Here is a 22,651-nt window from a genome sequence, read left to right on the forward strand (position 1 = left end):
ATTTGCAATGATTTTTTTAGTGTACTATTTTAATTGATGAAATTATGTAGTTCATTTTGTTTTTGATTTTAGATTTTAAAAAAATCGATTTAACTTAGAATGACGAAACTTTATTTAAAATAGACGTCGTTTGCTGCTGAAAGGCTTTTCAAGGTCGCAAATCATCATCATGCACAGCATCTGCACAGTGAATACTCATGCCTAGTTTTTGTTAGATTTCCATTCTTTTATAAGTAAATTTTAAAGTACACTGATTTTCATTTAAATATATTTAGTTATAAGAAAGTAGCAAAGAATGTACTTGATCTCTAAACGCTAAATATCCACTTTTCAATCATTTTAAATTAGTCCCCGTATTCCTTTTCAGGAATCCATAAAATACGCGGTAGTTGCAAAACCAGCGCAGAAGTTCATTCATAAGAGCGAATTCGAGCGTATCGCGTTTGAGAAATTAAACCTTAGTGACATGTGAATTGAGCCCAAAAGCAAATTGTGCTCTCACTTTTGTGGGATCATGTTTTGCTGATAGAGATATTCTGTTGGCTCTCATTTTACTGAATTTTACCATTTAAGATGAAGTCACAAGTCAAAGCAGTTACACTGAATTGCTGGTGAGATATTCATAATAATATCCAGTAATTTGTGGTGACTGGTATGCTTTATCGACTTGTCAAGATAAATCATACCGGCTGAGATTGAGATGATAGGATGATAAATCATACCGTCTGATAGGATGATAAATTAACAAATAATAACGTTTATTCAGTCATTACATGGTACATCTGTAGCAACTGAAACAGATACACCGCGAGTAAATGATCTGTTCTTGTCTTCCACCAACCAAACCCATCTGCATCCATCCTCCATTTCAATTTCCTGGGCAGTGTTCACGGGCACCGCACACTGCTGCGTGTGGTGTGTGCGGTGCGTCCAGCAGGTGTGGGGGTAGGGGATGGGTAGGCGACTGACGTCATGGCTGTGTGCGGTGGACGGTTCGCTGTGGCCTGTCCCGACCGGCCACAGCGATCGCTGTGTCAGTGTGCGGTGACGGAAGGCTGACGTAGGGACGCAGTGGGCGGAGCTTGGAGGCTGTGTGCGGTCCGACAGCACACAGGGCCCGTGAACAGCCCTCAGACTGGCAAGTGGTGGTGGTTGCCCTAAACCATTGGCAAGGGCAAGTCAAAGTTATCTTTGACCCAGAGTACAAAGTATGGCAAGCTCAACAAGACCGTACTGGTATGAGGGCATCCTGCTAGTGCACTAGTGTGGTCAGCTTTAATGTGGTGTGATGCAACATTTTTGTGTATTTATTTACTTTAGGAGTTTTAGGACCGATCACCAATTTACTTTTGGTGTGATCCCCAAGGAGGAAGCAAATCACATGATATCCTTTGACCTCTTGATTTCATATCTGATAATTATTCATGGCACAAACAAGATTCAAAGCACCAGTACAATATGGAAAGTAACATCAAATGGCTCATGGCGAAGCAGTGCAATGCCGAAGGCAATGCCTTAGGAGAGATTATAGGCAATATTAAGTCAAATATTTCTAGGTTAAGTGGTTTTGTATTTGGCTTCAGGCCAGGCTTGCACAACCACTTAGCCTAAAATTATATTTGACTTACCATAGCTTGCAAGCTATTCATGTGATTAACTTCTTCATTATCCACAGTTAGGCAAAAATCAGTATGTCAGGTTAGGTATGGTTGGGTTATGTGCCTTTTTTAATATTTTGGTGACATGTAAGCATCATATCTCGATTTAGGATGTCAAAAATGGAAGAATGTGTAAAATTTATGTTTGAATAGTGAGTCAGTCCTAAAGTGCCTATTTATTCATTTTTGTGGGTGGTGCAGGCCCTTAGTGCCACTCTGCTGAAGCATTGCAATTATGCTGACTCAACACTACTTGAAAAAAAAATGATGCTCATTGCATGCAATATATAATAAGGTTGTCCAGAGAAGAATAAATATTTCCAATTTTGTCCTATCAAAATTACCAGTTGATAGGTTTTTTCTGTAGCTTATGTTCTGGGTCTTGTTCAAGCTGGTCCTGCTAGGTTGGTGCTGGCTGTTGTGGATTGGTCACTGTAGGTGGTGTGTCTCATTGGCCCTGTTGTCTTGCCTTGCAGTCCGGACTTGAACTTCAACTTATAAACTTCAACAAGAACTTAGTTTGAGGAATTGAGCTCTGCACTTGGACAGAAACACCTTTGGCATCTTACACTGCCTGAGACCTGCTTTGTTAGCTGCTGGCTGGCAGGAGGGAATAAATTCCTGCCTGATTTACCATGATTAGGCGCATTAGGCTACAACTTCTGGAGCTGCAGCACTGAGAGATTGACAACATTTACTCTGGCTTAGATCATTGGTCAAACTAAAAGGCTACATGTCCTGAAATGATAACGTTGTTTCTGACCATCAGCAAAGTGGAGACAAGAGCAGAAACATACGTAGTGGCAAAGGGTCACCAGAGCCAGCCAAAATTGAGGATGATTCATCCTGATCTTTGCGACCGATGCACTCCCCCCCCCCAACTTGATTACAACACGCTGGTAAAGTTTTGTCGATGCGATCCGAAAGCTCTGACCATAGACCTCTGTATACACAGGTCTATGCTCTGACCGAAACAATTTCGTGTTGGGTGAAGTCCTTATTAACCCACGAGCCGCTGGGGGAGGGGGAGCATAAAGTCGCCCCCCTTACGTTTTGTGGAATATCTCCGAAACGTGATAAGGTACGAAGGTGAAATTTAATATAGCTTCAAATGAATACCTAGGCAACGTTTGAGGACAGTTTGGCGGTTGTAGCACTTAAAATTACGTCACAGTGACGTCATAAAGTTTTGTTGTTTTCCGATATGGACCGTTTCTGATGTCGCTGAGCATAAAACCCAATTGTAAATGAACTAGTCAGGTACCTGCTGTCATCCTAAAACATCTAAGTTTACTTCAAATTTGTTCCTTACCAATAATCAGTCCTTTATATTCGGTCTCAAATAACGGATATACTGTGAGGAAACTGAGAGTCCCAAATCTATAATGTGACTTCTGACGTCACTGTGACGTCATTTTAAGTGGGATCGACACCAAATTTGGACACAAGCTTGGTTAGGTAGGTATTCAGGGAGAGGTGTGCAAAGTTTCGCTTCTCCATCTCTTCGCGTTGCGACGATATCGTCGCAGATGTAAATGGGGGGGGGGGAACTATATGCCCCCCCCCCCCCCCAGTGGCCGACGGGTGGCGCGGAGGCCGAGCGGCCGCCGGTTTAACTTGTCACCCAATGGCTATAATATATTCGACGACAGGCAAATAATTCATTCTTTTTTACCCGCCGGCCGTCCAACTGGACTCGATGGCGTTAGATGCCGATAATGAGAGTTTCCGCCCGGGCGCGGCGCTTGAGTTGCAATTTGCACCCTACTGACATTGGCCGGTCACCATTTGCGACATAGTCCGGGGAGTTCCTAGTTGTCAATATTTTACTAGAAGGGTATCGTTGAACCCAGAAAAGAATATCGCAACGCATGAGCCACAAACCCGTGTACTTATTTCCTAATTCTGTTTTGTTTTACCAATTCTAACTAATGCCTAAACTTTTTGTCTGAGAAGGCTGGTCGTCCTCAGAGCTGGCGCCTCTCGCAATCTGGTATAACGGTATTGGTAATGTCTGAAGTGGAAGCAACATTTTAAAAGTAATCATTACAACCCTCTGTCAATTTGTATCAATTACCTTGGGCTATGCCAGTTGCTCTTGTGAACCTGATTAGTGATTATCATGCTGCTGTAGCTCACAATGTCTGTCAAGTTTTGCAGTATTTTGATGACATGCTACTCCTCTAGGGGCGTACCTGTCGTGGCACGTGACAGGAAGGCTCGAATGGAGGCAATCGCAGAGTGGCTGTCCTCCGCGGACTACGACTTTGTCTTCTTGGAGGAAGTTTGGCTCAAGTCTGACTATGCACTCATCAGAGATAAAACAGAGAAGACATACCCATTTGCTCACTATTTTTACAGGTAAGATTAAATAATCTAGCCGGCACTTTGATCTGTCGTTAATTAGGTGTCTTTTGTGTGCGGTTTACCAATTACGCACTGCTTTGCTTGATTTCTGACAGATGGCAATGTCATGTCTGCAGTGCATCAATATTTAGGGCTTCCATGTTAGCCCGCGCCCTGGTGGGGTCTGTTTATAACGCGAGCTGGTGGGGGGGGGGCTATTTTTTGCCCCCCCCCTCGTATCTCCGAAACTACTGGACGGATCCGCAAAATTCAAACGGCGTTCGAAAGGCCTGTCAAATTTGTCGGGGGAAACCAAATTTCATTGACCTCGGGGTCACTGATGACGTCACAGGTCAGGTCAAAGATGAAATGTTTCACCGTTCACGGGTCTTCTAGGGAATGCGCTGTAACACCGAGGAAAACGCATTTTGTCGAGAATCAGCGATAGGGCGTCAGTTGCCTACTATGCGTTTCAGACCCTGTGGAACAGTCCTTTTCGGCTATTTCTCGTTGTATATGCGTTTGATTTTAACCAAACTTTGGCATTGGTAGTTTGAGATCCCTACCTAATTTTTATCGATATGGTCTATTAACGAAAAATGAAAAATAAAGGCACTTGTCATTGACTGATAATGTTAAGGTCGTCAGAGCCCTGCTTAGAGGCTGACACAGGCTGGACGCTGTCTCCCCTCTGATTGGTCGAGACGCACTAGCACACTGCGGCTTGGCTCCGCCCACTTGCGGTCCAGCCTCGGGTCATGTCGGCGGCAGTCGCAGTCCGGCCGGCCGGCGTGCGGGCCGCGCACGCAGCGCAGCGGAGTGGAGCACTTGTTTGCATGTCATGAACTTTTAATAAGTTGTTCTGCGACAAATAAGGACGGAGGAAGAAAGAGAAAGGAAAAGGAGACAAAGTGACAATGAGACGAACGGTAAACGTTGGCTAGTGGACAACAAACAATATGCATATAGCCGCTAGAGCAGAGACAGGAGACGAAGACGATAGACCAGAGACAAGTGACGAAGATAGAGATTAGGCTATAGACGAGAGATAATATACTATAAACGTATAGACGAGAAACTGACAAGGGGGAGTGAAGGACGGGAGATCATGAACTCTCGATATTGCATATCTACATTTTCAGATTGAGTCATCCTATATTTTCCCTGTTTTATTGTTTTTCGGGCCTAAGATCTATCAACAACATTCTGAAAGCATTGTGGAAATGTCACAGAAAGATTTACCTATTATTTTCACCCCTCCCAAAAAAATTATTCTTTTAAACAAGAAAAAAAAACGAAATACCTACAAGTATCTATGTGGATATCTTCAATTAAATAAGGCCGTTGAATGCAAAGACAGTCCGGTGAATTCTGTCCCGTTACTCCTTAAATGCACAATAGCCTGTAGGAAAACGGCTGCGGAGAGGCTCGCTATAAATTATTGAAAATAAGATTATTTTAAGTCTGCATAGGGAATAACATTCTGTAGGTAGGAGTGCTTATTGTTTTATACATACACCGTCGCGATCTGCATTGAATTCTTCATCCTTATTCTCTCCGCGTGAGATACGACATTTACAATATTCACGCAATGATGCCTGCGTTAGCGTGTGTGTGTCTCGTTCCAGTCCGCCAGAGCTCCGCACCGCTCTGACCCCGAGCGGCGAATGACCGGTCCCGGTGTCGCGGCACAGTGGGCGGAGCTTAGCTGCGGCGCAACAGCTGACGCTGCAACGCCATGCTAGCCTCTACCACGGTGCAGAGTTTTCCGATCAATTTTTACCATTACAAGTCAACGACAAGTGCCTTTCATTTTGACATTTTGTTAAAAGACCATATTAGTAAAAATTAGGTAGGCCCTTGAAACATATTGTGTCAAAGTTTGGTTGAAATCAAGCGTATAGGTAACGAGAAAGGGCCAAAAAGGACTGTTCCAGAGGGTCTGAAATGCGTAGTAGTAGATATGTTGCTATTAGAAGTCACTGACAATACCAGGTCAGGTCACAGGTCAGGTCACCAAGGGTCACAGGTCAGGTCACATGAGCCCAACTTTACTAAGGTTGTGTGGTGCATGTTTTATGGCCAATTTTTCATTTCCAACTCAATGGTGTTGGTTATAAGACTATCAGGTACGGCTTAGGTCACTTTCTGGTGAAGTTCAGGTCAAGGTCAGGTCAAGGTCAGGTCAAAAAAGGTCAAATTTTAAAGTTGATAGTTTTGCATAAAATGGGTATTGATTCGATGCAGCTCGTCACGGGGAGTCTAATGGTGGTCTTTGTTTTGCGCTACGGGCTCTAGAATGGCTAAAAATTGAGTTTGAAAATTTGACGTCATCAATTTCGAACAGTTTTTTCGCTATAACTTCGCCAAAAAAAGAGTTATCAATCTCAAATTTGGTATGTAGATGGAAGGCGGTAAGGACTATCACATATATTCCGGTTTTTGCGAAGTTCAAAAAACTTTTTGGATTTTTCGATCATTATATCCAAAAAAATATTTTTTGATTTTTTGGGGTCAAAATCCAAAAATTTCAAAAATCCGAGATAGCAGTTTTGTAGCCCTGTCAATTCTACAGCTTTTATGTCCTTATCATTTTTCTGTATTTGCAAATCTATAGGCCTGACAGCTCTCCCCGCGAAACCCTTTTTTGGGTCGAAAACGGCAGAACATGACGTCACTCTGACGTCATTTCCGGCCAATCTATCATAGCCTTTGGAAAAATTTTTGGTCACCATATGTAAAATTGATGTCCGGGAGGGTACTGAAAGTTTGGTGACGATCGGCGCAGCGGTTCTGAAGATATATCGAAAAGTCTGGAGGGGGGGGGGGCAAAAAATAGCCCCCCCCCCCCACCAGGTCGCGGGTTAGCACTACCTACTTCATAAATCTTACAGACATGCACATATATAGATAACCAAAGGCTAGCCCCCCAGCTGACACCACCCCTCCCCTCCTCCGTAACAGCGGAGTCATCGGCTCGGGCACGTGCGTGCTGTCTCGCCACCCGCTCTCCACCAGCCTCTACCACCGCAGTCCGGTGAACGGGTTCGCACACATGGTCCACCACGGCGACTGGTTCGGCGGAAAAGGAGTCGGCTTATGTCAGGCGCACTGTCGAGGACTCGTCATCAACCTGTATATCACACATGTGAGTGGCTATGGTATACGTAGACCTTTTCAGCTTACTTTGCGGCCGGGAGTCTGGGTTTATCGTGCACTGCTTGGCAGGATAGCGTTTGAGCATTCATTAATGCTTGTTGGTGACCATATGGTTTGTCGTTGTTTTACACTGGATTCACGGCGTTTCCCTGTTTCTCACTGTCTCGCCCTCTGCCTTTCAGCTGCACGCCAACTACAACAAGGCGCGGGACGTGTACAGCTGCCACCGTCTGGTGCAGAGTTTCGACTGCGCCCAGTTCGTGCGCATGACCTCGGCCGGCGCCGACCTGATCCTGTTCGCCGGCGACTTCAACTCGAACCCTGACGAGCTGCCTTACAAGGTCATCACTCACTGCGCCGGCCTCAAGGACGCCTACTATCTAGACAGCGAGACCACCAAGGTACTGACTTTAATGTCTAAAGTTGGCTTTATAACTAGAAGTGATGAAGCTACATAAAGCTACGAATGAAGCTACTTGCGGAAAATTGTATAATTCGAGTGCCAGTTTTCCACGCCCTGTCCTGCTCAAATTGACTGTAAGCAATATTATTATATTTATATGATATATTTACAAACTCCACAAATCTGCTGCTTTTTACAAACTACACAGTCTTTACTTTATTTCATGAACCTCAATCCGACAGGAGCCACCCGAGGAGGCCACGTGCGAGGCGCCCAAGAACAGCTACACGTCGCGCCACTCAGCGCTGGAGCACGGCGAGCGGATCGACTTCATCTTCGTGGGGACGCGCGGCCCGACTCGGCTGGAGGACGTCAGCTACTGCCAGCCGCTGCCGGAGCTGGTGGCCGGCTGTCAGCACGGCTACTCGGACCACGAGGCGGTGGCCGTCTCCCTGAGACTGGTCACAGACTCGGGTGAGCCGCTAGGAGCGGAAGAGGTTGGGTGGGGAGCCACTGGGGTGGTTCGAGGGGAGGGACTGGTCGTATTGGATGAGGGTACGACCGTGACTGGTCTGAGTCAGCTGCTGGAACTGGCCATGGCAGTGTTTGAGAACGGAATAGGTTAGGCGATGACATTGCTGTAATGCCGGAAAGTCGCATTTTCGCTGTTGACGATAACTCTTAACGACAAGTGATCCTTCGTGTCATTTTGCGTTCAAGGTTTCCTTTTTTATTGTGTTCGTCCCTTATGCTGATCTGACCTACCGCTGACTGTGGTGCATCGGCCGGTCCGCAGGCGAGGGTGAAAAGTGGGTGTTTCATCCGTGCGATTACCGAGACAGCGTGCTGCGAGAGTCCCTGGTCGAGTGTGAGACCTACCTCAAATCGCTGCACATTGATCAGGTGAGAGGGCGAAGGGATGGGTACACAGCGCGTGAGTGAATTGATTCTTAAACGCCGCCTTTTCGTGCCTCGTCCCTGCTTGAGCACAGATGGCAGCACGGTACCACATAAAGCCTAAGCTGCCCGTCCCATCCATCTCAGTTATCCAAATAGCGGTGTTTTTATTGTAGGCCACTAACTCTTACCCCCCCCCCCCTCGGTTAGAAATTCCACGCGTTGGTATAACTTCTGTCGGCTGCGACTCCCCCCCCCCCCTCGAATCTCTTCCGCTTCTCGATCAAATATTCCACATTGTGGTATCGATGCTACCAACTAGTCTCTGACTATTTCCCCCTCCGTCAGATATTCCACGTGGTGGTCTCTGTGCTTCTTCTGGCCGTCCTGGTGGCCACCCTCGGCTGGCCGGTACTGCACGGATGGGGACAGGGTCTGCTGCGTCTGCTCGTCTCGCTGCTGTTCGGGTACACCCTGTTCATGGCCACCGTTTGGAACCGGATCGAACGCGCCGGCATTGTCGCAGGTAAGGGGTCGGGGATGCGGCTTCTGTTTTGTTGTATGCGGTGCCACTGCCTCAGGTAAGGGGCTGGTGTTGGTGGCTGTTGATATGTTGAACGTGCCGGAATTGTCGTATTTGAATATCGGCGACGGAAATAACAGCCATGGGCTGTAGTATGGGCCCAGTTGAAACGGCCGCTCCCTCCCCTCTCCCCAGGTATGTGTGACCTGCGCGTGGCGCTCCACCGGAGCTCCGACTCATCCCCTACCACCCCCCTGCCGCCGGACGACAACCGAAAACTCTCCGTTAGCGGCGAGCTGCCCGGCGTGTGTCTGGAACAGCCGCGTCGCAGTCTGACGGGCGAGAGCGCCGCCCCGGAGAGGTCGGCCGCCAACGGCGACCTCTAGCCGGCGGCGCCCCGGCGGCGCCCGGTAGGTGACACTCGGGGACCTCTGGTATCGAAACGGTGACATATGGGGGGCACTCGTCATCCTGTGAGTGACACCAGGGAACGTGGCAACATTTAGCTGAGCTTTGGACGACCTACGGCTACTTCTCACTTATTCCAGTTGATCTAGCTAATTGCGTTGACCTTTGTTGGACCCCAGGTGAGATGTTAACCCCGGGTGACCTCTGACCGACCCTGGATGACCTCTGACGGACCTTGGGCGACCTCTGACCTCCGGTCGCTATCGGTGGAGCTGACAAAAGTCCGGATGTTTTTGCAAAATAATATCAGCAGAAGTGGTAAAAAATGTAGGGAGGCCGGTGCGCAGAGGATAGCACGCTGTGTGGCCGCTGGGAAACGTGATCTGAACTGTGATGAGTATTTTGGTGATTCCGCTTCTGGGGGGTGAAGGGGCCACTAGGGATTATCGGAAATGTGTATCGTTTGGTGTATATCTGCCCTCTGATATTTGGGATATTTGGGACCCGCCTGACTTACTTCATTTAGGTGGTAGCATTCTATACCCGTTATCAGCTTGATCAGTTCGATGTATATTGATAGCTTGAATCCCACAATGTCTTACAATCAAAGATGACGTTGCGACCAAATACGGTTGGTTGTGGGAGGGTTTACAGTGAGTGCATGCGTGCGATAAAGCCACATGCTGCGTATCACTTATTCCAGCTGTTTGTATACACCAGTAGCTCCAATTGTCAGCGCCAGTAACTCCCATTGTTGGCGAGTTTACAGTCGAAATATGCCTGTAGAATCGCAGATGACAATACTTAAGGAAGAGCAAGCCTAACACGTTCCTGCATTCTTAGAATTGATTTATTGATATGACCTTTTGTCGTTTTTTTTTTCTTTTGATGACTTACAAAAACAGCATTCAGGTTTTCGTAAACAATGTTTATACGCTTAATTTCTTTCGGAGCCGTGTGCTCTGCAATATCCACTGAGTGAGTTTGGCTTCTTTCCCTCCGCGTTTTGCTTTTTTTCTCGTTTCTCACTGAAATCAGAATACCTACTTACATTGACATTGGTGAAAATCAATTTTGTTTTCTTCGTTCATTTTCAACAAACATTTGCCATACCTCGGTGCATTACTGATGCGGCTCGCTGTGCAGTGCTGTCTATTTTGAATAGCAATTAACCATAGAAATGAGTTAGGTAACTAACAAAGCATGTTTCTTGATGTTCTTTTCAGCTAGTGAGCATTGCATGCTTATTGTAGGGTTTGTTATGACATATAGCTATGCATAGGGACCAGAAAGGATCAAATATCTGGGAACATATATGTATGATAATGTCCGGTATTATTTAATTTGCGGTCCGGCCTTGCCGCAATCTATTTATTCCAGTGTTTATGTTGGCTGCATTATATTAGATGTGAAAGTGTTGTTTGGGTATCGTTATCCTTGTGTGCTGTCATTAAATGTATGCCATATTTCAAAGGTTCAACTGGTGTTCAGAATAAAGCCATTTTGTTGGGTTATTGCGTGACAGATATCACGTCATCATAGCAATCGAACGATATATAAGGCCTGCAATAGGTATGGGAAGGCTTAGTGACTTTTGTGACATGGTTCCGTCACAATGGTAGGCTGCGTTACGCGTCGTGACGTGGCCTCTATCGCCAGTTTGCTTATTGAGGGTGTGAGGCTCTGGACCTGGTGTCTGATGTAGATGAGATATCAATGCTGCGCGTTTGACGATATATTTGCATTTTGTGATTATTTGCCACCACAAAATCCCACGTTACGATATACTAGATTTTGATTAAATGGATGGTGTTGATTTTTGTAGGTACGATGAATCTGAGGATTGCTCTGCAAGCTAAATCAAACTAACTTGCAGCATGTGATTTGCTCGTCTATGATCATTGAAAAATACATTTGCATATTGATCGCCAGTAGTTTTTACAAACATTAGCACCATGGTTTTATGGAGGGAGGAGGTCAGTTGCACGCTAAGCAGAGCTTGTTTGTGAGACCATTTACCGACTTTTGACCAATGACCATGCAGTAATTTCCAGAAGCTGACAATCCTTTAGGGGATAAATGGGACTTTATGGTTAGTTTCCAACCGGCTTACGAAAGTTTTCCGGCTTTGGACTTTGTTTGTTTGTGTGTTTGTTGGGTTAGGCCCATTCTGTCAAGACCATTTCAGAGCCGGGAGGATGATAGGAATTAGGGGGAGACATTGGACTGGAGTCACCCTAGAGAGTCACCGGGGCTGAGCCCGTCCCAATGGACAGGTCGACCAGCCACCCCCCCCCCCCCCCCAAGTACTCTCTGCACCCGCCTACGGGTGTGCTACCCTGGGAGCAGCAGTGCTGCTCCAAGGGAGCAGCCCGCATGAGATAATGTAGCCTGTCCAGTCCGGAGTGAGGATTGCGGCGTGGAGGAGAAAGATTTGAACATCCTGAGGATGAAAACGACGGACGAGGGTGATCCGGCTTTGCAGGTTATTTGCAACATTTAACCTCTTCCGGCCAGCAGTTTCTCCCACGAATCATAAGACATTGACACCTTATATATAGGTTCTTCACCGGCCATTTCAGATCACTTATAGATCGTGACGATCTTGGGTTGTCACAAAGCCAGTGAGCTGGAGCTAGTCGGCTGTTGCCATCGCTCCACCCACAATCAGGCCTGTGACTTAGACCGAACGCGGATCTGGCCCTCAACAAGGGCGGGGCGGGGATCGCCAGGACGTATCGCCACACCTCCCCCTACCCAGCTGCCGGGGTTTCGTTGGTTTAGCCGGCCGGTCAGCCCAGCTGGCGGGCATTCCAGCGTAGGAAAACCCCGCTGTGTCGGATCACCAGCTGCTCGGCAGTCCCTGTAGTGACGTCATACATGTGTGACGACATATGTAGGTGTGCCGTGTGTGCGGACCGGTGATACGATAGCGCTGGAGAGTGCTCTGATATTGGGGCAGACCCATGGCGACTAAAACGCTTAGCCATGACACGTTGACTTATCTTGAGCCTTTTCAAATCGCGCCGTGTTCGGACGCTAGGACACACCACTTATACTGCTGCAACCACTCTGCAAAAATAGTAGGACAAATATTCGCTAATTTTGTAATTTCGTTTATGTATCAATGCTTCTTTTTCCATGACTGTCTTCGCCAAGTGACTTCAACTGGTAGCTAAAATAGTATATTTAACTATAAGCTATACCGAACAAACATGTGACAGTGAAACAGTGACCGGGCCAGCTTATCTGAGGCTGCATAAGGGGGAATTGTGGACTCATGTCCCTGGCAGGGCTCATGAGACCGAAGACAAGGCCTCTGGTTCGAGCAGGACGATGCTGCAGTGACACAACGGCGGCTGTGCGCCGGTGGTTGGATGACAACTTTGACGGGCGAGTGATCAGCCGCCTCATTGAACGGCCATGGCCAGCTCAGAGTCGTGACCTATCATCGTATTCGTTAGACTTCTGATTTCGAGCAGTCGCCTTGGCGGCCCTCAGAAGAATCCCTTCCAGTGACCCTCCAAGAGCTACAAGCCACCGTGGAGAGGTTTGCTGAAAGCTTGTGCGCGGAGGATATGAAGTGCATGGTGCGCCATTTGCGCCAGCGGCCCCAAATCTGTGTCCGGATACGATGCGAGGCGACACAGTCGAAAATCCGTGAGGGGTAGGGAAGGATGGGGTAATTTGGCCGGCAGTGTAATTTGGCCGCCCCCACCTTTACGATATCTGACAAAAGTGAAGGAAATAATTCTAGCCTCTATTTATGTGTCACTGGTGGAACAGTTCCGTGGAAAATTCTCAATAATTTCCCCTTCGTACTTTTCTTCAAAATCAATAAAACATGAATTTGATTAGAAAATGGTAACTTTTACTTCCGTTCGAAAAGTTGTATAGCATGTAGAATTCGGGCTGTAGACAAATTTCATTTTCGAATAATATATGACATTGCAAAACCCTGGACATCTTTCTTCACTCTCCCCTACCCAATTTTGGCCCTCGTACTTGGGGGGGGGGGGGGGGGGACAGAAGCCCTCGGTTTTTCACTAATAACTCACGCAAAAAGTGACCAATCGCGACGAAAGTTTCAGTACCTATCCTCGAGTTGATCAATTTTACACCTACCCTGATATTTTATGACTTTTACCAAATGATCTTTGATCTGTCAATCTGTGACTTGTTTCTTGAGACCATTTCAGGTCGGAATCGTGATTTGGCGTATGTCAGCGCATATTTTCCGCGCGTTTCCAGTCTTTTCTTGTAGTTGTTAACGTTCCAATATGTGAAATGAAGTTTTGAATGTCGAGTTTAGCATTTGAAGTCGAACTTAGCACCAATTGGAACATTTATGAAGTAGTTTTGGTGCCTAATGTAACATGTTACGTCTGTTACGAATCTGTCAGTGGTGGTTGACTGTGCATAGCAGACAGGACGCCTATTGGCTGACCTGACTTGACCCTATCTTCCCCAAGTGCATGAATACGTCATCTTTGGTCAGAACTAACATGAAATTTGTTATCAGGACCCGCAACACCCCCAAAACAACCTCATTTTACGAAGCTCCAACAGGTCCCGATTTTCCCAACTTTTGGGTCGTTAACCTGACCTAGAAGGTCAACGAATTACCTAATACCTTAAAATTGGGTATCATCGGCTTCCTCTCGTCACGGGCAACACGCTTGCTTTTTTCCGCGAAGCTCTATGTAGCTCGATCAGGGGCCGAACGGCACGGGGTCCAATGGACCCTTCCCCCTCCCCATACGTTAGACGGCCTCTTACGAGTTTAGCTGCGTCAAGACAACAAAAAGACATGGCTCTAGCTATATGTATAGTCAAATTAGGGGTAGATGGAACAGGGTTACCTGGCGTAGAGCATTGCCAAATGGCTGTACGATTGTGAAGATCTCGAAAGTCTTACAGGCCCGGCTGCCTCGCTTCTTTCGCTTTTCATATTAGCCGTTATTTAGAAAAGACTTGCTTTGCGTTTGCCCACGGTAGAGTTTTCTAACAATCCGCCTTCTTAGATTCTTGAAATTGAACCTTTTTCAATGAACTGTATTAGTGTTTGTTGAACTGCCGACTGCCCTAATCTTTATCTAAGCGATTGAATGAATCACATGTCATGAAAAAGAGCTTTTTCAATTGATTTAATCGCAGTGTCACGAAATTAGTCACAAAACCTAGTGCTATGCCTCATGAAAAGTTAAATGATCAAAGCAAATGCATAGTTATTACTTGTGACGTGGTGAACTTTCTCCGAAATGGATCCGTTGCAGCCATATCATACGTGAGAGCCATTCATGACCCTAGCATCAAGCTAATTCGACATATCGGCGAATTTAAGCTTGAAAGTGATGAGATTCAAGGATAAACTGGACTTGCGCCACTGTTTGTACCAAAACTGCAAACAATAGTAGTTCGTACGTGAATAATGTATTTCATGCGTCTGCGCGGCATTCACACCACATTATGAAGATGACTCCCATCGTTCACAGATATTGAAAGCAACGCCCTCTCCACTGCATGCACTGGCTCTGTGTTTCGGCCCATCCTATCCGGATCGATCGATCGATCCACGGTTATCTCTGCGCAAACAGATCTCTTCCAGAATGCCCTGTCGGAACCTCCGCGACTCCTCAGCTACCGTATTAGTTCGCAGTCGCATTCCTACAGATGGCGTCATCACGAACAGCATGACACATTTAATATTGTTAATTCACGCTATTGTGATCGCTCATTCAAAGACAACGCAGACGGCGCTTCATCACCCACGCCGACGCTCATGCTTTTGAGTAGGCAACACGGCTGCATAAACCATTACAAAACCATCCAAACATAACACTCGCTGTCAGCGTTAGCGCTGTGCATTCGTAACAAAGTATTTACACCAGGGTAGGCAGCTGGTATTTTCGGCCATACACCGAGAGCCATATTGCAGCAGTAACTGCGCTGGGCTTTATCCAACTGTCACAGACAGATCACAGCACTATAATAAATTAACAGCGCGCTCACGTCATCGCAGCCATACCACAGAGGAAGCATGCCGGTCATGAGAACTAGGACACACAATGAGATGCGCAAGTGGAGATCGTTTTGGCGGAAGGGACGTGATATCTTTCCGGTGGGGCTACTGACACTGTCCCAGAGACCTGGTTACACAGACGGGAGCACACACTACCAGCTGCCCGATTATCGGCCCGAGTTGAGATGTCAAACATATATTAAAGAATAACGATGCTATAGACTAACTGAACGCACTGGCATAAAAATGTTGCCAACCGCGATGCATAGAATGCTTTCGAATAACCTCTCGCGATATATCGCTTTTGCTCGCTATTCTTTTCCTATAGATATCTCATATCTAATTGGATGGTGAAGCAGCCTTTGGTTCGTGATGACGCAGGGCGAAAACTACAGGAGCTCGCCCTCTGTCCGGTTCGCCTGATCCGGAGGATAGAGCTCCAATTCAGCGAGTTGTCGCCCACGTGCAGTGATCTGGCGCACGCTCTAGGACAGCCCGCTCCGAGCTGCCCTTTCATCCGGACCAGGACTTCGTCCCGCCGATTTTTCGTTTCTGTGGTCTGGTGGAAACTCTGTCTTCTACCGTAGTCGGTGTCGGTGGTGTGCCGTCAATTGCAGAACCTTCCCAGTCATCTTCTCCAGGTTGTGGGAGAGCTGAAACAGATAGAGGCGATGTCTAGTACACATCTGATTGCCGGCTGGGTTGGAAGGATTCGATGGGTGGTTGTAGTTTGCCACAACGAAGAACGAGAGCGCCATTAAATTGCAACAAAGAGGAAGCAGTTTGCATACGGTGTTTAGTCCTAAACATCGTCTATGATAAGAGTTGTTCGATTCGTATTATTCAACAAATCAAATACAGCAAGTGGCCACTAACCAACGTCTATCTTGCGGCCCAAAATTATTCTCAAATTGCTAGAAAGCGAAATATTCCGTTAGCTCCGCACAGCGATCTTCTGTCGGTCTCTGATCCGGCGACCACTCACCGCTTTATAGAAGAGACAGGCGACGGCGAGCTCATCCTCAGCCTCGGGACAGTCGGGCACGCCGTCGCAGAGCCGCGCCATGCCCACGCAGGCGCGCTCCCCGCTCGGGTGGTGTGAGGCGCAGAAGAACTGCTCCTCGCCACTGGCCGACCGAGGGCACGTCGAGTCTGCAGGAGACAGGGGCCGCGTCAGACGAGAGACTTAGATACTGAGAGCTGTGATACGTCTATCATGATGCCGTTAGGTCAAGGAGAGTAAACAAATGAAATGCCCGATCCGATGTTTGCTTGTTACGGGACATAGCTGATTTGAAACGGGAGGAGGGAGGATAATGTAAACCAAAGCTGCATTTCATGGCATAGGGGAAAAATGAAGTTTGGCTGCGAGTATGACATCTTGCTTACTCTACGATTGCCATTTAATGGCATGAAATATTGGAAAAAGTTGCGACTTTCACGCACCGTAGTCCGTAGGAATCGAATACACTGATAAAAAGCCAGAGGACAAATGGTACGAGATAATCTAGGGAACAAGAAATAAAATAAAAACTGGTGAATTATCGTTGACTGGTGCATTGGAGAAATGCTGTGGGAAAAAAGAAGCATTCATTGATATTTGAGAGAAATAGTAGGTCACCATTAGCAACGACCACCCTTTAGTTTACTGGACAGTAGACCCCGTGACCCTGCCGTACTGGACACCACATATCACGGACCGCACCTCGGCTGCGCAGGTAGAGCAGGTGCTCGGCCGACGGCCTCTTCCGTTTCCGGTGCCGGTTCCGGCGGAGCCGCTCCTCGCCTCCGTCCTGCTCCAGCCGGTCCTCTGCTCCGTCCAGCTCCCTCTCCTGCTCCCTCCTGGTCGGTTCGGCCGACCACAGCGCCGGCTCCTCCTCCAGCGGCACGCCAGCCTCCTCCAGCTGCGGCGCCACCAGCCGCGGCTCGTCGAGCCGGACGCGCCCCAGCCGCGGCTCGCTCAGCCGCGTCCTCTCCAGCTGATCGAGCCGCAGTGTGGACGGCAGCCGGCCGGCGGCGGCGGCGGCGGCCAGCGCGAACAGCGCACCCAGCACCTGTCGTGGACAGCTCATGACACCGAGCGGGGACGAACGCCACTGACCGGCCGCACACCGACGGCGCTTATATGGCCGACGGACGCCGCCGCCGACGGACGCCGACACCGACGACGGGTGCGCACTCGCAATGTTATCTGTGCAGCATTGCATTGGATCGTTGGAATGGTAATTGGTGTGGCAAATTGGGTTCTCTAAACATCACTGAACTAAATTCTACAATAAATTCCCGCATATTAGATCAAACCTAGCTGTGTCTTTATGCTTTGTTTTGCTTATTTTATGCTCAAATGTTTTTTTCTACTGTTCGTCATTTTACTTTTGTGATTTTGTACTGTTTGTAATTCAGCACCGTTCCCAACAATTTATTTTGTGACCTTGTGAATCTGCAATTATTAGGTACCCACCCATTGGTTGGGAAGAAACCCGCCGAGATTTATTTAAATTGAAAATCGTTTCGGATATTTACGGTCGGTTACAGTTCAAAATATTTATTTTCTAAAGCCTACCAAGTCTAAAAAGGATGAGGTCGGCTGTGAGTGATAAGGTTTAGTCTCTCTATTCAGTTTTCAAAAGCGCTAAGTGCCGCATCTGCCTATCGCTTATGATAAAGCATTTCAATTTTTTAAGCAAAACCAACCGAATAAAAATGTACATAGTAGTATTCCCGATCGACATGGAGCGTGTCAGTTTTATCGTCCATTGATGTAGGTACAGACAGACAGCCGGCGCTGGCGGCGTTAGCTGGTTGGCGGATTTGTGCTGAGTTGGTGTTAGCGGCCGTGCCGCTCGTTGCAGTCACCGCCGCACCCGGCCGGGGAACTGCAACGCAGGCCAGGACCGTACCCAGTTCCGCGAATGCGAAATGCAAACGGAGCGTGGCGCCGCTGACGCAAGTCATCGACCATGATCCGAGCCCGCCCTCCCGATTGGCGGCCATCAAAGCCGGGTCGTTGCATTTAGTGCCCGACAATTGCCTCAATCTGAGCACGGTATCCGGTGCAGATACATGCGTCAACCACCCTGGAGCTCTTGGCATTCGAGGGAACATTGGTTGTAACTCATTAATCAGGAATGATGCAATGGAATGCTCCCACAGTTTTTTGTTTTAAAAAAGTCGGCAACTCGCCGGGCCCTTGGTACGCTATTCTTACACAACAGGAGAGACTCATCATTATTTCGATGCATTCCTCATTTAAAACGCTAAAAAAAGTTTCGCCTAGTCAGCATTCTGTTGAGCGACAGAAGTTCGACGATGGCTTCAAAAATGTAGCATATCAAGGTTATTAGGTACGCAGTACGCACATACCGTGACCTGGGCTCAATGGCGAGAAGGTGCCATGCTGCATGTCAGATGAGCACTGTTGTTGACCTATCGCACCCAAGGTGTTATCATAACTCTACTTTAGCATGCCTATCAAAATCTATCGAAAAACTTTGCTGATATTTCATTTCATGACCTAAGATGACCTCACAATTAAAGGGTGAAATCACTGGTGTATTTTTCCGTGGTGTAAGTTCGACACAACGATATCCGCGATAAAAAACTTCCGGGGGAGGGGCGTAAATACGGTGCAAGTTTTAAAATGATCTGAGGGAAAATATAAGATCCAATTTTTTTGTGATGACGTGTTGTTTCAATGTTACCGAGATTCGATTATCGTAGCGCGTGACTTAGGAACTCGAGGTAGAACGGCACATAAAATCACCAAAATGTGCATTGTATAGCCGCCATGTTTATTTGGAAATCTGTTCACATTACATCATCCACCGCTGTCGATCAGGAAAGCACAACGATAACGCTGCACAGTCGACACGAAATCAAACAGAAGAAGTGCGTACTGTTCACAGGCAGGTCACATAGAAACGTTCAAACTTAAAATACTGTCATAAGCCGACTCCATCCATGATATGAAACATAAGGATTATAACGAACATCAAATGCCTAAATCACAATCTGACAACAATTAACAACTTACTCAAAGTGGATAGAATACATATAATATGCTGATCGCAAATAAAGCAATTAGATTGATCGAAAATATACTCATAACCAAGCTGGAATGCTGCATTACCTACGTCTCACAAAAGACGCATGCCATCGGTGAAGAGACTACCAAAAGGTCAGCCCAAAGACTCCACTGCGACTCGTACGCATCCCTGCCGAGCCTCGCTTTAAGTACAAAACATACTGGGCAGCTGCGACCGTGACGTCATTTATGACGTCACGGGCACCGTCCCGTGACCTGGCCGAAGCCAGGACGAGTCGGTGAAGTGATGCCACAGACGTTTAGCCTGTGACATCACTGTTAGCTGTCATTACCGATGTCGAAGTTGACGGAAGCTCACAGTTTCTTAGGAAAACTCGGAAGTAACACTTTCTGAACTCCGCCACATACAACTGCCTAAATCGTTTTTGGAAGAAACATTCCAATGAGGCCGACTACCGTCACCACTCTGCGTTCCGGTGTGCCCGGTGCCGACCGGCCGAGGGGCTCGTACCCGGCGGCGGCACGGCCGGTGGGCGGCGGGCAGCCCGGCCCGCGTCCCGGCGCGCAGATTAGCCGCCGGCCACCGGCAAACACGGACGATTGGCAGCAAACAGTGCCGGACGTGCTAATTACGGCCTCACTCGGCAGCGCGGCCTTTCCGCACGCCGTAAATGCCGCGATAGCGCCGGCCGCCAACCGCCGGGCGGGGGCGGGGGCGGGGGAGCACCGCGCCGGGCGCCGACACTCCGGGGGCTGCCAGAAAAGCCAGCTTTGCGTGATACGCGGAGGAAGCAAAACTCTCACGGTAGGCTGAAGGCACAATGATCCGCTCGATCAAAACATCAGCACTTGCAGTAGTGGCCCAACTAGCCCGCAGCCCGGCAGGATCCAGCGCATCCCACGACCACCAGTGACAGAGCCGACGGAAGCCGCGGTCAGCCGCAGCTGCGGCGCGGCGGCCGACCGACCCCGCCGCTGCCGACGGTATCGGTCGAGCTCACTTGGCGTTCGCCGCCTCGTGCTTGTTCCACTCCTTCTCGAACTCGGACTCCAGAATCTCGGCGCCGCGTTTGCGCGTCAGGCCGGTCTCGTTCAGACTCAGCTCGCACATCTGCATGCTGTCCTTGCCTGCAACAGCAGGGAGAGGAATGTGGTGTCAGATATACGGATGTGACTGCTTAAACTTTTGCTGGAATCCCATAAAATGCAAAGTTTGATAGTTTATTGATGTTAATTAAGATGCGCCATAATTTGTTGATGTTAATTAAGCGAACTAATACGTCAACCGTCGTAACAACAACTGTAGGCAGAGCATCGCCTCAGGACGTTTCTTTCTGCGAAGACCAAACACACGACCGCAATATTATTGTGGAAGGAGCGTAACTGCTGTGCAATGAGCACCAAACGACATACGCGATGACCGCCACCCAAACTCATCACCAATCAGCGAAAATTCTCTGACAGCTTATGGCTCCAAAGAAGGCTCTTCATCGCATGGGATTGATACATTCTATCAAAGCCTGATAGCAACGCTAGTAGGTACAGATAACATTTGAAGACCTTATCGGCACGGACACTTGTATCCCCGCGTGACCTGTTGGACAAAGTGTTCCTTCTCCAAAGTATGTAACAAAAGGTGAGAGTTCGAGACTGGAGATCAGCGCGCCACTTAGCCCACGTAGCAATCCCAAGCCAGTTAGCAGCTGGCGAAAGGCCACACCGCATCTGGTGAGACCATTACTCGCCCCACTCAGCTATTCGGACACTATTAAAAATGGGTGGATATGACCGATCGTTGTCGTGATTGGGCTGGTCAGTCCGAACAGAGCGTCGGTTCTCCTACTGGACTGAGCTAACCCAGCACGTATCGATTGAACGCATCCCGACCTCCCACGAAGCTTTATCCTATTGAGAAATGGAAGTGTGAAAACAGCTAACAGAAAACAATGTACACCATTGCCTGACACGATGAAATGTACGCTATTGAATTGGCTGCTTAATTCTGAACAAGATACCTACATGATACGGCTGCCAGAATTAGCCTGAACACTAAATATTCTGTTTACATCATCTGCATTTCCGTATACCGGAGCGTTGGTACGCACAATGCTCAGGACGCCCCTGGCCTACGTCGGTTTGCTGAGCAGTGACCACTGACGTAATTTTCTGACGCTCCCCTCCCTCCCCCCCCCCCACACACGCACACAACTAAGCCCATCCCATTCACATCCGTCGATCCCTGGTTACGTTCCCATGTTACCAATATTTTGCGCTTTTCGAAAAGCGCGACAATTGAGTGAGCCGTTCCAGACAATCACTGATACAGTATTGATGATGAATGAGCCCTAAAAGAACGCAGGCTGATGCGTTAACCCTCGCCGGACCTATTGGTTTTCTACATACGCGCCGGCCGAGGGGGGGGGGGGCGGGTACGACCCCCCCCTCGCCGTTTCGCCCCTGGTGGAGCTAGCGCGTCGCGGAAAAAACGAGCGTGTGCGCCGTTACGAGACGCAGAGATTGGTACCCGATTTTAAGGTCCTAGGTCAATCGGTGACCTCTGAGGTCAGGTCAAGTGCCCCCGGGTACGGTTCAGTTTTTGGTGAATAACTTCGCAAAAAACGGCCGCAGAGCCGCGATTTTGGCAGCATCGTGTTCGCCTCGCTCAGGCGCGTCGAATGATATACTTTTTGTTCGGGTCAGGTCAACTTAGGGTGTTGACCTCAGGTCAAGGTCAGGTCAGCACCCCCAGGTCACGAAGTTGGTCGAAAGAGGTCATGTCGCATATCATTCGATTCGGCATGTCTTCCTGAGCCCATTGGTGGCTTTCTTGACTCGCTAGCTCAATTTGGTCGGGAGTTATTGACGAAAAACTAATATGACCTTGATGACGTCATAAATGACGTCACGCAAGGTCAACATTGCAAAAGTGACGCATCTAACCTTGCAAGGAGTGCATCAAATCACGATTCTGTGTGCTTGAGATAGTTGGAGATCGTTCCCGGCGCCAGAATAGCAGTTTTCATTTTTCCCCATTGACTTATAATGGTGAGGTCACGAAAATGACCTGACCTCATATGACCTTTAGGAAAAATCCGAGATATACAAGTTGTGAGACTCATAATGGATACTAGATCCTGCAAGTTTCATTCCCTGTGACATCTCCTCTGGCAGTGAGGGCGTTGCGAAGTTG

The 22,651-nt window shown here is 48.0% G+C and overlaps 3 protein-coding genes across 7 annotated transcripts in view; 1 reads left to right on the plus strand and 2 right to left on the minus strand.

The window, feature by feature from the left end:
* Positions 1-412: 412 nt before the first annotated feature.
* LOC122371676 (putative neutral sphingomyelinase) lies at positions 413-11,321 on the plus strand. 4 transcript variants are annotated; one of them, XM_043348158.1, is made up of 9 exons: positions 460-611; positions 3,846-4,019; positions 6,969-7,152; positions 7,346-7,564; positions 7,809-8,040; positions 8,363-8,469; positions 8,812-8,989; positions 9,182-9,396; positions 9,574-11,321. In XM_043348158.1, the coding sequence occupies exons 1-8, from the start codon at positions 574-576 to the stop codon at positions 9,370-9,372; spliced, it is 1,323 nt and encodes a 440-aa protein (XP_043204093.1). In that variant the 5' UTR covers positions 460-573; the 3' UTR covers positions 9,373-9,396; positions 9,574-11,321. The 4 variants fall into 4 exon arrangements, with proteins under 4 accessions (XP_043204104.1, XP_043204093.1, XP_043204115.1 ...); XM_043348169.1 differs by having other exon boundaries at positions 413-611; positions 9,182-11,321; XM_043348180.1 differs by having other exon boundaries at positions 523-538; positions 9,182-11,321.
* Positions 11,322-14,810: 3,489 nt separating this feature from the next.
* Positions 14,811-17,508, minus strand: LOC122371686. The gene is made up of 3 exons (XM_043348202.1): positions 17,122-17,508; positions 16,402-16,568; positions 14,811-16,069 (listed from the first exon to the last, which is right to left on the minus strand). The coding sequence occupies exons 1-3, from the start codon at positions 17,486-17,488 to the stop codon at positions 15,995-15,997; spliced, it is 609 nt and encodes a 202-aa protein (XP_043204137.1). The 5' UTR covers positions 17,489-17,508; the 3' UTR covers positions 14,811-15,994.
* Positions 17,509-19,190: 1,682 nt separating this feature from the next.
* LOC122371694 (unconventional myosin-VI-like) overlaps positions 19,191-22,651 on the minus strand; it is a 40,003-nt gene continuing 36,542 nt past the window's right edge. For both annotated transcript variants that reach the window (XM_043348213.1, XM_043348225.1), the window contains exon 22: positions 19,191-20,589. In XM_043348213.1, coding sequence (XP_043204148.1) covers positions 20,459-20,589 — 131 coding nt within the window. In that variant the 3' untranslated portion in view covers positions 19,191-20,458. The remainder of the gene's footprint in view (positions 20,590-22,651) is intronic.

The sequence above is a fragment of the Amphibalanus amphitrite genome, unplaced genomic scaffold, assembly GCF_019059575.1.
Source record: "Amphibalanus amphitrite isolate SeventyFive unplaced genomic scaffold, NRLGWU_Aamphi_draft 000036F_arrow, whole genome shotgun sequence".
Taxonomy (NCBI): domain Eukaryota; kingdom Metazoa; phylum Arthropoda; class Thecostraca; order Balanomorpha; family Balanidae; genus Amphibalanus; species Amphibalanus amphitrite.

Coding starts and splice junctions, on each gene's coding strand:
- LOC122371676 (XM_043348169.1), top strand. CDS start 574: ATGAAGTCACAAGTCAAAGCAGTTACACTGAATTGCTG. Junction 612..3,845: donor GCAGTTACACTGAATTGCTG/GTGAGATATTCA, acceptor CTACTCCTCTAG/GGGCGTACCTGTCGTGGCAC. Junction 4,020..6,968: donor TTTGCTCACTATTTTTACAG/GTAAGATTAAAT, acceptor CCTCCGTAACAG/CGGAGTCATCGGCTCGGGCA.
- LOC122371686 (XM_043348202.1), bottom strand. CDS start 17,488: ATGAGCTGTCCACGACAGGTGCTGGGTGCGCTGTTCGCGCTGGCCGCC. Junction 16,569..17,121: donor GCTCTACCTGCGCAGCCGAG/GTGCGGTCCGTG, acceptor TGTCTCCTGCAG/ACTCGACGTGCCCTCGGTCG. Junction 16,070..16,401: donor CCTGTCTCTTCTATAAAGCG/GTGAGTGGTCGC, acceptor TATCTGTTTCAG/CTCTCCCACAACCTGGAGAA.